The following is a 13,426-nucleotide window of genomic DNA, read 5'->3' as shown; positions in this document are numbered from 1 at the left end:
ATTTTCACATTCAAATTCAGCTGAATCCAAAACTTTGTCACATCCCTCAGTTCCACGGCCAGCTCTACCGCTCAGTGAAGAGTGAAAGGTACTCCTACACTCCCAGATGGCCTCGGTGGAGCCCCACACCACACAATGACAAGTGGTTTCGGTGACCAGCTTAAAATTGAGCCATGGCAGTGCCACCTCGCTCCCTAGGCAGCACAAACTCAGGCCAGAGAGCTGAAGCCAATATAATTTCACCAACGCTCTCTCTGGGCAAAATAGCTCAGTAAGGTAAACTACCTATCATTAATTCTACCAGGAAAATGGTTGAAAGAGCACTGATGAATTCAAATAGATTAAGCTGCTTGAAGTTCACTTTGTGAGACGGCTACAAACATTAGCAACAAAACTTTAATGATATTCCACCATCACATTTATTAATAATAGGTTTTTTTAATGATTTCCCAATGGATCCGTGACATCCCTCTCCACTGAGGCACTGGCAGTCCTGGAGAGCACTTCCACAGGCCACTTCAAATCTCCAAAATAGCCAACATGGAAATGGTCGGACAGACTCCCGGCTGTCTCCCTAATCACACTTCTGTGTGTAGTCTTCTGTTTCCAAGGCAAGTGCACACCACAGTGAACTGCCTTTTCAAACTGCACTAATCTTCTCCACGACTCGACGCCTGTTTTCCATGCAGGGGCACTTCAGGAAAACCACTACAGAGTAAAGGCTCACAAGCTGCTTTGAGAGATGAACCCCAGACAGCAGACCAGGCTTATTTGTGAGCTAACTTATGTGATTAACTTCTCAGTAAGAAGGATTCAAATTGTGCCCCCACCTAATTTGCAAATTAACACACATCAGGGAACCTCTAGGTTAGTCCGAAACAGAAATCAGGAATGTGAACCGTACCCCAATGCCAACAAAACATGTCTAAGAAATACGCAGTCCAGCGGTGTGGCTAAGAGATTTGGCCTCTAGTTACAAATCTGCTCAGCCACTTGCTGGTTCTCTAAGTCACTTAACTGCTGGTACCTCAGCTTCCAAGGCATATTCATCCAAAAACTTAGAGTTTTGTGAAGAGTGAGTGAGTTAATGCTTATAAAATGCTGCAAAGGGACTTGATAAACGTTAGCTCTCATTTTTACCGGTGGATGAATTTTCTGACTTTCCATATCACACTACTAAACAGGTTACATTAACATCCCATTCTTCTTCCTAACAACAAAAATAATTCACTACGTTTGTCACTAGTGAAATCATTCCAAAAAAGGGAGGGGGAGGGAAATGGAACTCTCACACACCATGCTCAAAGTAGAAATTGCTACAGTCTTTCTAAGTGACAAATTGAAAATATGTATCAAAACCTTAAAATTTAGCATGTACTTTGATCCTACAATTCCACTTCTAGAAAATTACCCTAAAGAAAGAAAATCTCACAAGTATATACAGAGAAGTATGGAAGAGGATGGTCATTGCAGAATTATTGATAACGGTGGGGGGAGAAAGAAACAAACCAATAAAAATAAACTGGTTAAATTACCACAGATCCATAAAATGGAACAGTATTCAGTTACTAAACTATTATAACTGACAATATAGACATGGAAAGACTCATGATAAGATGTTAAGCAAAAAAAAGGCATGCTACAGAACAATCATATATATAGCAGGATCCCATATTTATTACCAAAAATTGTACATGAATAGCCACATGCACACAAAAACATGGTTTGGAGAGATATGTACTCAGGTAGTAGATTTATGAGTATTCTATAGTTTTCTTTTTACTTTTCTGTATTTCAATTTTTCTACCATAAACATGTAATTCTGTAAAATACGTAGGGATAATAGCTGATTATCATAAACTGATTACCAGTTTGGTTCTGAAATAATACAATTAAGTTGAAAGTGATGGCAAGATTTATCTTTACTTAGAAAAAATTTACATTTACATAATATTTGATGGCTTATTCAATACTTTTCATCTTTAGTCTGGTTATCCAATTAAAAAATTATACATATGTAGTATCAAGAAATTAGCAAGAGATTTCTTTTTTAAGCAATGGAATTCTACTTACTACCATTAAGTGTAGTGGCATAAAAATTAAATGGACACTTGAGTTTTATATATAACAAATATATATATATATTTTTTTAAGATTTTATTTTTCCTTTTTCTCCCCAAAGCCCCCTGGCACATAGTTGTATATTTTTAGTTGTGGGTCCTTCTAGTTGTGATATGTGAGGTGCCACCTCAGCATGGCTTGATGAGCAGTGCCATGTCAGCGCCCAGGATCAGAACCGTGGAAACCCTGGGCCACCAAAGTGGACGGTGAGAACTTAACCACTCGGCCACGGGGCCAGCTCCAAGTTTTACATATTTTTATGTACCCCAATTCTTTATCATCATCATACTACCATTTATTAAATGAACACATCTCAAGAACTTATACAAACACTTAGAAGTATTTAACCTGAGGCACTGGGAGGTTGCTGGGTGACTAAAGTCACAAACTATGTGTGGTCAAACCCAACATCCTCTGGAGTTTGTGCTCTTAATCATCCAGCACCCTCAACCAGAGAATAGAAGTTGTTATTTATGGGGCCCTATGCTGGACTCTGAAAGAAGGGAGTGGAGGTCATATTTTATTACTATGAAAATTAAAATTGGGGGCCGGCCTCGTGGTGTAGTGGTTAAGTTTGCACGTTCCGCTTCAGCAGCCCAGGGTTCACAGGTTCAGATCCCGGGCACAGACCTAGCACCGCTCATCCAGCCATGCTGTGGCAGCATCCCACATACAAAGTAGGGGAAGACTGGCACAGATGTTAGCTCAGGGACCATCTTCCTCACAAAAAAGAAAGAAAGAAATTGGAAAACATACCAATTTTCTACTTTCTATATTTTTTGGAAATCAGTATTTGTAGCATTATGTTGGGCTTCTCATAGCTTATAAAATGGTATTTTGATACAGCAATAGCATAGTAATTTACCACAACACTGCTACTCACATTTACATTTTGAGTCTCGAAGCAAACATCTTACTGGGAGCCTTCTTTCCAGCTTATCACCTTGAGCGTTCTATGCTCCATTTCAGAGCCAACCAAACTTACAGAAATGACTGGGGGTATGGTACTTTCAACTCCTAATTTATAAAATCAGTGACTATTAAGTGATAAGATTAATTTTACAAGTAAGTGTTTATAAATGTGGCCTCACTGCCATGTAGTTCACTCCACTAGCTCATGGAGTTCTCCAGGCACTATTCTAGGCACTGGGGATCCAAGGATGAACCCAAGTTTCCGCTCCTCTAAAACGTCTATTATAGGTGAAGGTCATCGTCAGTTTTTTATTAGCAGCCTAAGGTATAAAACTTGCTCTGTCACTTGAAAAACTTGCTTTCCTCTTCAGGAGACGGTCTTAGGAGATGCCAAGTGAGAAGCAAGCACAATATCAGTGGTTCTCCAACTTTACTGTGCAGGAGAAACTCCTGGAGAACTTGATGGAGATCCTGATTCCAGGGCCCTACCTCCAGGAGGCTGATTCTGAGGTGAGGCGACAAAAACCTCTACTTTTAACAAGAACCTCAGTTAATGCTGATGTAAGTGACCTGAGGTCCAGATTTTGAGAAACCCACCTGTAACTGGAGCCATTCAGAAAGGAATGGTCTTTCAGCTCTACGGCAGGGCAATCTGAACTGAGTAATATAAACCTCACGTAATTAATTCTCTATAATTCACAAATCTAGCAAATGAAAAAGATGAGTCAGAGGAGAGGAATTTACCAGCACCTCCTCCTCCTTAACCTCTTATAGGAAATCTGAGTTTGCCTCATTCTAGGCATTTGGGGACAAGAACCTAAGCAGAATTCTACTACCAATATTAGAGATAAGCATTAATAAAAAGAAATTGCTAGTCAACAGCGGGGAAAAAAACTGCTGAGGACAAACATTTCACGGAACTGACTTGCTACCACTCATTTTATGCCCTATTTCACAATGCTTAGTATCTGAACAATCCACAGAGTTCCAAAGTACATCAAAAATTTGTTCATTTCCTCTCTTACTCAGGCAGAATAATAATGAGAGTTTTGTAAAGGTACCATGTGCCTAGTGATCCTAATAGATACATTCTTAGATAAAGAAATATCTTTTTTTGCTTTTAAACTTTCTATCAGAAACTCTCCTTACTGGAGCTACTTACAGGAGTTTTAAATAGTTTTAACGCCATCATTAAATTAGTGTCCCTCATTTCTCAATTTAGCTTACCTAAAACTTTCTGGGTTCTTTACAAACCTCCTATGGAAAGAATTCACTGTTAAATATACATACATATTTTTAGTTATAAGGAAACTCCCATCAAAATAACATAAATGTTTCAAGTAAACTATTAAAAAAATTAAAACAGAAACATAGTATTTTGTTCTGAGAGAGAGGAAGATTTCATAACTTTGAGGGGTGTTTAAGCTTCCGCACCTTAAGTCATCTAAAAATAAAGGTATCCTAACAAATACATTGCTCCTGTTTCAGAGGTTAGGGGTAGCACTAACAAACCAGCTGGCCTTGCTGGGTCCATGGCCCCAGATCCTGCCCTCAGACCCTGTCCACTACGTAATCCATGAGCTCTCTGAGCCTGTTCTTCATCCTTTCAAAGGGATTAGTAAAGCTGCCTCCCAGCTGACAGAATTGATATTTTCCAGATGCATCTGTTTGTATGGCAGTTGTTTTTATTATCTATACTTTTTATTGTACTTGTTTTGTTTTTATTATTTCTACGTCTTGACCACGGAAACAGCAAGAGTAGGATGCCAGCAGACAAGCACAAAGAAACGCATCTGTCCCGAGTCTGCATATATTTAAAATTTCAGGCTGGTGCTGCCTTCGGAATAGCATTGATGATGGCAAAGTTCTAAAGGAAACTTTCATATTAAGAGGGTATCAAAAATCTCCACAGCCTCCAACTCGACAGAGAAGCTGCTAATCTATTTCTTCAAAAGCAAAGCTTAGTCTGAATCACAACAAAAGATGCCCATAGGCTACGTAATCCACGAACTTGTTTTCTAATCCGAAGGCAAACAAGTAGGAGAGAAAGGTACAACCCATTCCTCGTTGGTTTCCTTTTCCTGGGGATTCTGATTACATTTCCTCGTGCAAACAAGAAGAGACCGCAATTGTGCCTTCGGTCCACACCATCAAACCGTGTCTGCGCGTAAAGAAGGGAAGGAGCAGCGGCAGACCCCGGGGACGCGCTCCCACTGAAAGGAGAGCCGCTTTCTGTTAAATACCATCAGAGGCAGCCCGGGCAGGACGACTTAGGGCCAAATGGCATTGACTGCCCTTCACTGACAGGGATTTTGCAGGCACACGAGACAGAAAAAGGGATGAGCCGGGACTCGAGGCCGGGGGGAGAGGCGGGCGGCGCGATGCCGCTCCCCGCGAGCTCCGGATCCCCGAGAGGCTGGCGGGGAGGCGAGGCTTGGCCGGCCCGCCGCGCTCAGGCGGCCGAGGGCAGCCAGGTCAGCCCTGGAAGGACCGACCGCCCCCACGTCCCCCTCGGGAAGGAGGGACCCCGCTCGGCCGGCCAGGCTGCGGGCGCCCATTCAACCCGAAGCCCGTCCCGCGACCGCCACCCCCTCGGCCGCCGAGGCGCCCCGGCCTCCCGGCTCCGACCAGCCGGCCGCCCCCGGGAGGATGGGGAAGGACGAGGCGCAGGGGCGGCCGGTGCCGCGCCTCCCGGGCGCGCGGCAAAGGGTGAAGGGCGGCCCGAGAGATGCGCGCCGGGCCGCGGGACCGGCGCCCCGGGCGGCCATCGCGCCGACCCCTGCGCCGACCCCCGCCCCCGCCGCCTCCCGGGTCCAGGCCCGCGCCGTTCAGCCCGCTCCTCACCTCATCTCCAGGCGGATCCGCGCTGCCGCCCGGGGGACGAATCAGTGCAGCTCACTCGCCGCGGGGAGGGACGCAGGAGCCGCAGCCCTGCACACCATCCCCGCCCGCCTCTCCCTGCGTCCCGGAGCCCGCTCGGGATTCTCCCTCGCGAGCCGCCGTACTACGGAGCAACCAAGCTGCGCTCCCTCCCGTCTCCTCCGCTCTTCTCTACCTCCTTCTCTCCCTCCCTCGCTCCCGCCTATCTCCTCATCTCCCTCGGCTGCCTCCCCCGCCCCCATCCACGCCTCCATCTCCGCCCACAGGTGGGTGGGGACAAACAGTCTGCCAATCAGAAGGAGGGGCCCGCACCTCCTCTCCGCCCCTACCGCTGGCCCCGCCCACCACGGGGACCCAAAGGAGGAGGAGTCTATCAAAATGGAAGAGGAAGGAGTGACAGCCGAATAAACCAATCAGCAAGCTCAAAGGGGGCGGGAGTGGGAATCTCCTTCCTCCCCGCCCCCTTCCCAGAAAGCGTAACCAGGGGCTTCTATTCAGGCATTTCCGTGACCGGGCTTATGGAGATTTTGTTGCACGATTTCAGTGCCCCTGTCCTTTGCCATGCGAGGCACTAGTTAGGATGCATTCAACTAACTTATTTACAGAAGGTTTTAAAGGAGAGAACAATGTGGACGTGAAAAGGGAGGCGGGTCACAGTCCGAGGAAGGTGGTAAGGAGATACGTTGGAAGAAGGAAGGGTGTGGTCTTTCGCTGAAATTTGCATAAAACGAAACCCATCGGCGACTACAACTTCGCCCATTTATTGGTCGCTCTTGGTGCGGAGCTTCGCGTCTCCTCCGAGCAGAGCATGCCGGGAGATGTAGTTCCGAGTGCGGTTGCTATGGCGTTCTCTACAGTCTCGGGGAGTCCAGGAGTGACGAGCGGCCTGACCAATGGGAGCAGCGCCTGGGCCAGAGGGGGCGGGCTCTCTGCGAAAGGACTCGAAGGTGGCGGTGGCGAAGGCGCAGGCCGTTGGGGCCGGTCGGAGGCAGGTGAGCCAGGGGAAACGCGTGGTGTGTCTTGGGAAACAAGGATTTGGCTAAAACTCGAGAGATGTCCCGCGACACCATCCAGCCTTGGGGCGGATGGTGGTTCGCATCGCACCCCAGCCTCAGACCCGCTCGGGCCGAGGCCTCGTTCGGCCAAGGCCGCTGAGGGGCGGGTAAGGCGGTTTGACTGACGATTTCCTGGTCCTTACGGGTTTGGATTGTAGGTTTTGTCTCAGTTTTCATCTCACTCCACATTTATGGAGGCGAAAGGCTGGAGGTTCCCTTGCACTGCATCTCCCAGCTTGGATCCGCTCCCCCCACCCCGCTTCTTTTTGTTCCTGTAGTTTGAGTTTCCTTTTTCTTGCTCCTTTATCCCTTCTCTGCCACCTCCTCCTTCACTTTCCTTTTTAGGTGAGTAATTACTTAAAGAAAGGGTGTTCGCGTTTATGTGACTCCAGGACCAGATTTGCCCTCTTCGTTAAGCTAAACAGCAGAACTCTGGAGCAGGGCGTAGAATCACCCTAGAAGCAGGTTGCGGTGCGGATGCTGATTGTCCAGGTCTGCACCGGGGCCTGAGAATCTGTATTTCTAACAAGCTCCCAGGTGCTGCTAGCCCACGTTATGAGTGACAGGGTTCCACCTCAGCTCTGTGCAATACAAATACAATGCGAGCCACTTAGGTAATTCTGAGTTTTCCGGTAGCCACAATAAAAAACGTGAAAAGAAATACGTGAAATTAATTTTAATAATATGCTTCATTTCACCCAGTATATCCAAAATATTATCACATCAACACATAAGCAAATATTTAAAATTGAGATATTATACATTCTTTTTTTTTATATTGTCTTCGAAATCTGATGTGTATTTTACGCTTACAGCTCATGTCAATTCTGACTAGACACAGTTCTCCTGAGCCACCTGTGGCTAGTGGCTACTGTCGTTGGACAGCGCCAATGACAATTAAAAGGTGCTAAAGCTGAGGTTGCACCCGCCCAAGCCCTTTGCTGCTCTGTGACATGGACTTTACAACTGTGTTAGAGGGTCTCTGCCCAATTTACAGAAATAATAGGAAAAATAGCCAACATTTGTTGAACCCGTATCCTGTGTCAGGTGTCATACTGAATGCTTTGCATGTATTATTTAAACCTTACAGCAACCCTTTGATGTAACTGCTATTATTATCTCTGTTTTGTAGATATGAAATCTAAGGCCCATAAGGTTAAAATTAAGTAGCCCAAAGTCACGCAATGAATAAGTAGGAGAGCCAGGATTCCCGCTGGGGTCAGTTATGACTTCTAATTCCTATTCATCATCCACTGAAGTGCATGATCATTATTGCACCTCATTGATGCCTCTGCTCCAGCTTATAGCAGGGGATGAAATGTTCAGTTTGAAACACAGCTCCCCGTACAAGGTCAAGTTGCCTGTCATTTTGCAGTGGAATGTTTTGGTAGTTTTACAACACTCTGTGCTGTGCATTCAGAATTAAAGTTCTGGATTGAAGAAGAGTGTTCAAAACCTCGAGACATTTGGGCCTCTAGACCAGTACCGTACCTTGGGTGGTAATGTGTCTTGCTTCGTTTGTGTACCCCTCTGAAGAAGGAGGGTGGGAAAGCTTGGGAATTCTTAAAATGTTTCACTATGAAATCACGGTGTTTTTTGGTTTTGTTGGTTGTGAAATCTTTTTTTAATTCTTAAAAATGAATATTTTCTTGCTCCTGTGAACTCCGCATAGAATACTTCAAAGACAACTTTATGATTTTTCTAGACCCAATGAACAGTCGTACATTGAGCTAAGGAGAGTTTTATGAGTAGAAGAGCAAAAAATACACTTATCCACACATGCTAAAACATGGTGTCTTGCAAAATAATTTTCTTCTATTTTATACATTGTAATAAATGATACATCTTGTGAATTCTCTTGATTGTGAATTTATTAGTAAATATTTCATCCAAATTACAATTCCTATTTTGCATCTGAAGCAAGAAATAGTTTCTTTAAGATCCTGTAGTGAATTGGAAAATTAAATAAGCATTTACAAACTGCAATAATGTTAGTTGGTGGAAAAGATCAGTTAAGTCATTTGGAGAGGAGAGAGTGTGGTAGAGATTTAGGGAGGATCCCTCAATTGCTTATCTCCCTCATCACCACCTGCGTTGTCCCAGTGTCACATAATTAAGCCAGCACAAAGGGAAGGCAGTCATTCATCATACCATTGGCTCCATTGTTCCCCAGTAGTACAATATGGGAAACTGTGATGCTAATTCAGAAATGGAAATGAGAGTTAAGTTTCTATTGTTCTGATTCTTACCATATTAAATGGCCCAGCATTGGATAGTAACTGGACCAAAGATTTCCAATCTTTGAAATAGTGACCATCCCACTTCCCCAACCTACCCACTACCCACTCCCGAGGTGCTGGCATCCGAGTGCCTCCAATAAGAACTCTTAAGTGGAAACTCATTTGTAAATCAACAAATAGTAAAAGTTAATCTCTCTTGGAGATAGGAGAGTTAATCAAAAATTCTTTTGAAATTCAAAAGAGGTCATTGTTGGGAGCAGCCATTGTTCTAGATAGACACATGTTGGAGACCACTTGTTGCACAGATAGGCAACAATTTGATATTTCCAAGCAAATGCCTTCTTTCTTTGCTTGTTGAAAGCATATATCAAAAAGAAAAATTTTCCCTTCCTAATTCTTCACCAATCTTTAGATCTCAGTTTGCGTGAGATGTAAAGATTATGCCACACTTGTATAAATTTAATTGAGTATATCGTGATATTGCTCTTAGAAATCTAGATTGTCATAATTAGAAGAGGCTTTAGTGTGGTCATCACATCCCTCGTCCCCTTCACCTAATGCTCGAATCCCCTTTAGGAAGCCACTGTAAGTGTGTATGCAGCCTCTGTTTCAATCCTTCTAGTGATGGGGACCATGCAACTTCATGCATTTTCCTAAGTTTTAGATTAGATACCTAAAAAGTGAAAATAAAAAGTTCTCACAACACATGTTATTAGCTAGAAATGCTTTCCAGGGTTTAGCCAAGTGTGAGCCACTATCACTGTGTCTCCTGTGCCCATCTGGTGGCAGGAGTTGTATGCAGCAAGTGCAGTTGTATGCAGCAAAACAACTGTGTACTCATTGTGTATGCAAAGTGTCCTTAGAGAACAGAGATTTCTAGAGACCGTTGCCTGCACAACGTGGAGATGTCCTCCAGTTGTTAGGACCATATATTCACCTCCCTCTTTAAGAAGCAGAACTGGCCTATCTAGCTAGCACTACCATTCTCTACAATCTGCAAAGTATGGTATTTGAACCAAAGCTCTGGCTAGGTACTTTGATTATGCTATGTTTTTTAACCAAATATTTGGGCATGTGGGTTCACATACTTCTTTCTCTGATGTGTGGATATGTGTGAAAAGTCTCACAGATGAGTAAAAGCATTGTTAAAACTTAATATTAAGTCACCTCTTCGACATAACTGAAGATTTACCCCTTACAGTCCAGCCAGCTAGTATGAGAGTGCTGTGCACTAGTCTCAGCACGATGATGAGCATCTGGGGCCTGATTTCAGAGTTGACTTCATCGGGTATTCTGTACCCTCACTGCTTGACAATATATCTTTGCTTTCCTTAAAATAATGAATGTTGGGGGCCAGCCCCGTGGCCAAGTGGTTAAGTTCACGTGCTCCGCTTCGGCGGCCCAGGGTTTCACTGGTTCGGATCCCGGGCGCGGACATGGCACCGCTCATCAGGCAACGCTGAGGCAGCATCCCGCATGCCACAACTAGAAGGACCCACAACTAAAATATACAACTATGTACTAGGGGATTTGGGGAGAAAAAAAAAGATTGGCAACAGTTGTTAGCTCAGGTGCCAATCTTTGAAAAAAAAAATGAAGGTGGGTCAGAAACACTATAACTGAATCCGAAGTGGCCACGGTATTATAAAGTTTGTGTTGGGGAATAATAGAAAATTGAACATAGAAGAGTTTAGACTTTCAGAAATTAAGTTGGCCATGGAGTAACAGGTGAATCGGATGAGGGAAAGAGATGAAGCCGTTCAGCAGCCTGTGGCCACAGCCCGGGCCTGAGGCATTGCAGCCTTACCACATCACTTATGCAAACACCCATCAAAACCAAAAACTGAGCAGATGAGCCAGGACATCATGAAGGAAAAGGAAGCTTTGTGGTCAATAACTTACTACAGAGGAAGGAATTATGACAGACTCTAAGATAGTCGTTTTTTTTTTTGAGGAAGACTAGCCCTGAGCTAACATCTACTGCCAATCCTCCTCTTTTTGCTGAGGAAGACTGGCCCTGAGCTAACATCTGTGCCCATCTTCCTGTATATATGGGATGCCCACCAGTGACAGCATAGTTTGACAAGTGGTGCATAGGTCCGCACCCGGGATCCGAACCAGCAAACCCTGGGCCACTGAAACGGAGTGAGTAGACTTAACCGCTGCACCACTGGGCCAGCCCCTAAGATAGTCTTGCTGACTGAAGATTGTTACAGCAAAATCTTGTTTGAGGGAAAGATGAGTCCAGTTTTATGTCTGTTGAATTTGAGGTTGGTCTGGTACTCAGAACAGTTTTGGTCTGAAAATGTAGATAAAGAATGAGCTGTAGAGGTTTTATTTACAATTATTAATGGATGAGCTGCTTGGGGGATTAAGTATAGCAGGAAAAAAGCAAGTGGAGTTCATGTTGCTGTTATAACTAAGATGAAACCATGTTAAATTTCTTCCCATTGATTTTTTTAGAAATTCCTTAAAAGATCAGTACTTTTATTAACTACTTTCTTGAAGCGTATTTATAGTCAAGTGTTTAATTTATGCAAAGTCCTCTTTCTGGTTTGTACCAAAAATTGTTTCAAATAGATGTCTTAATTTTTGTTTCTTCAGGTTTTTTAATAGGTTTAACGTGTGGCCATTATGAAAATTTAAAGTATCACACATATAATCCTCAATTTGTGCACTTATGTCAAATATATTTAAAATCTGATATAGCTGAGAAAATAGAAAATCTTTATGCTTTTCATAGGCTATCAGCCTACATTTTTAAACAGTTTATTTTCATTTAAAAGTTTTATGTAACACTTTTTGATAAAGGAAAGTTTACCGTAGAACATAATTTTGAAGTTACATGACATTCACTCTTTGAAATGGCATGATAAGCTATATATTTTAATTTATATTTTTATTTTATAAGATGTTATTTTATTTCCTGTATGCAAAATCTTTACATTCAATAAAAATTTTATTAAATGATGGACTAAGTGTTCCATTTAATCTGGACCAGTGCCTAAGAAACTATGTGGGCCTTGAATACCATTCATTCTACCATTTTCTTAGTGTTAAGAACTCAGAATTCCTTTTTTTGGTTTGCAAAACAAATATATTTCCTCAATTTTCTTCTGGACACTTTTGTAAAAACTGTTCTCTCTTCACTTTGTAATTTTGAGGATATTTTTGTTCCTACATGGTTCTTTATTGGATCAACTAAACATTACTTTTTTTCTACTAGCCAGGCCAATTTTAACCTAAAATTTGGAGAAGCTATTTAGGATGATCTGATAAAAAATATTGGCATTTTTATCGTATATAATATTTGCTTTAGGGCACCCTAGGGGTACAAACAAGCAGTTATCTTGAAATTGGGGTGCATGTAGTATAAAGTCCTTGTAACCGCTGATCTGGGAGACACGCCATATGTTTTAAGATGCATGGGGGGCCAGCCCAGTGGCCGGCGGTTAAGTTCACACGTTCTGCTTCTCGGCGGCCCTGGGTTCGCTGGTTCGGATCCCGGGTGTGGACATGGCACCGCTTGGCGAAAGCCATGCCGTGGTAGGTGTCCCATATATAAAGTAGAGGAAGATGGTCATGGATGTTAGCTCAGGGCCAGTCTTCCTCAGCAAAAAGAGGAGGATTGGCAGTAGTTAGCTCGGGGCTGATCTTCCTCAAAAAAGAAAAAGATGCATCAAGCAGAGAAAACAGTGGCTTCCAGGATTACAAAGAGAGATGCTGTGAAATCAAGGTGTTGCTATGTCAATGTTCCATGTCTTGAAAAGGCAACTTTCAGAGCTACTGACTGAGTAGGAGCAGAGATTGATTCAGTTAATAATAATGGATATTGATTCTCCCAAACAATAGCTGGGAAGACCCACTAGTTAGTAAGCGAATACAGCAAGGTTTTGTTTGGTAGGATGTGATGAAATCTAGGAGCATGAAACAGATGGGGTGGGTTGAGTGTCTTGGGGTGATTTGAGACAGGGAGTAGGACCTGAGCTTTATTTGCTGGACATGGACGCACACACACACACACAAAGAGCTTCTGTAACCAAAGGGTTCGAATTAATTTAATCACCTCACCTAGCTCACCCTGTTTTTATATACTTTGTTGATACGTGCTACATATGTAATTTCTGTGTATGTCTTGAACGCGTATTCATTTCTCTTAGTTTCAGCATCTGATTATCACATTCTAGAAAGCAGCAACCATTGCTAAACTAACTCAGT

The 13,426-nt window shown here is 43.4% G+C and overlaps 2 protein-coding genes across 8 annotated transcripts in view; one reads left to right on the top strand and one right to left on the bottom strand.

Annotated features, from left to right (window-relative positions):
- ITSN1 (intersectin 1) overlaps positions 1-6,080 on the bottom strand; it is a 203,270-nt gene extending 197,190 nt beyond the window's left edge. The window contains exon 1 of the mRNA XM_046648063.1: positions 5,878-6,080. The gene's annotated coding sequence lies outside the window, so the exon portion shown is untranslated. The remainder of the gene's footprint in view (positions 1-5,877) is intronic.
- A 692-nt stretch (positions 6,081-6,772) lies between these two features.
- Positions 6,773-13,426, top strand: part of LOC124231491 (quinone oxidoreductase-like protein 1) — a 31,432-nt gene continuing 24,778 nt past the window's right edge. For 3 of the 7 annotated variants that reach the window (XM_046648298.1, XM_046648302.1, XM_046648301.1), the window contains exon 1: positions 6,773-6,905. In XM_046648298.1, coding sequence (XP_046504254.1) covers positions 6,807-6,905 — 99 coding nt within the window. In that variant the 5' untranslated portion in view covers positions 6,773-6,806. The remainder of the gene's footprint in view (positions 6,906-13,426) is intronic. The other 4 variants (XM_046648303.1, XM_046648299.1, XM_046648304.1 and 1 more) reach the window with 2 other exon arrangements.

Source organism: Equus quagga, chromosome 21 (genome assembly GCF_021613505.1).
Source record: "Equus quagga isolate Etosha38 chromosome 21, UCLA_HA_Equagga_1.0, whole genome shotgun sequence".
In the NCBI taxonomy this organism is placed as follows: Eukaryota; Metazoa; Chordata; class Mammalia; order Perissodactyla; family Equidae; genus Equus; species Equus quagga.
Note: the sequence above shows the minus strand (reverse complement) of the source record. Positions and strands in the feature narration are given on the sequence as shown.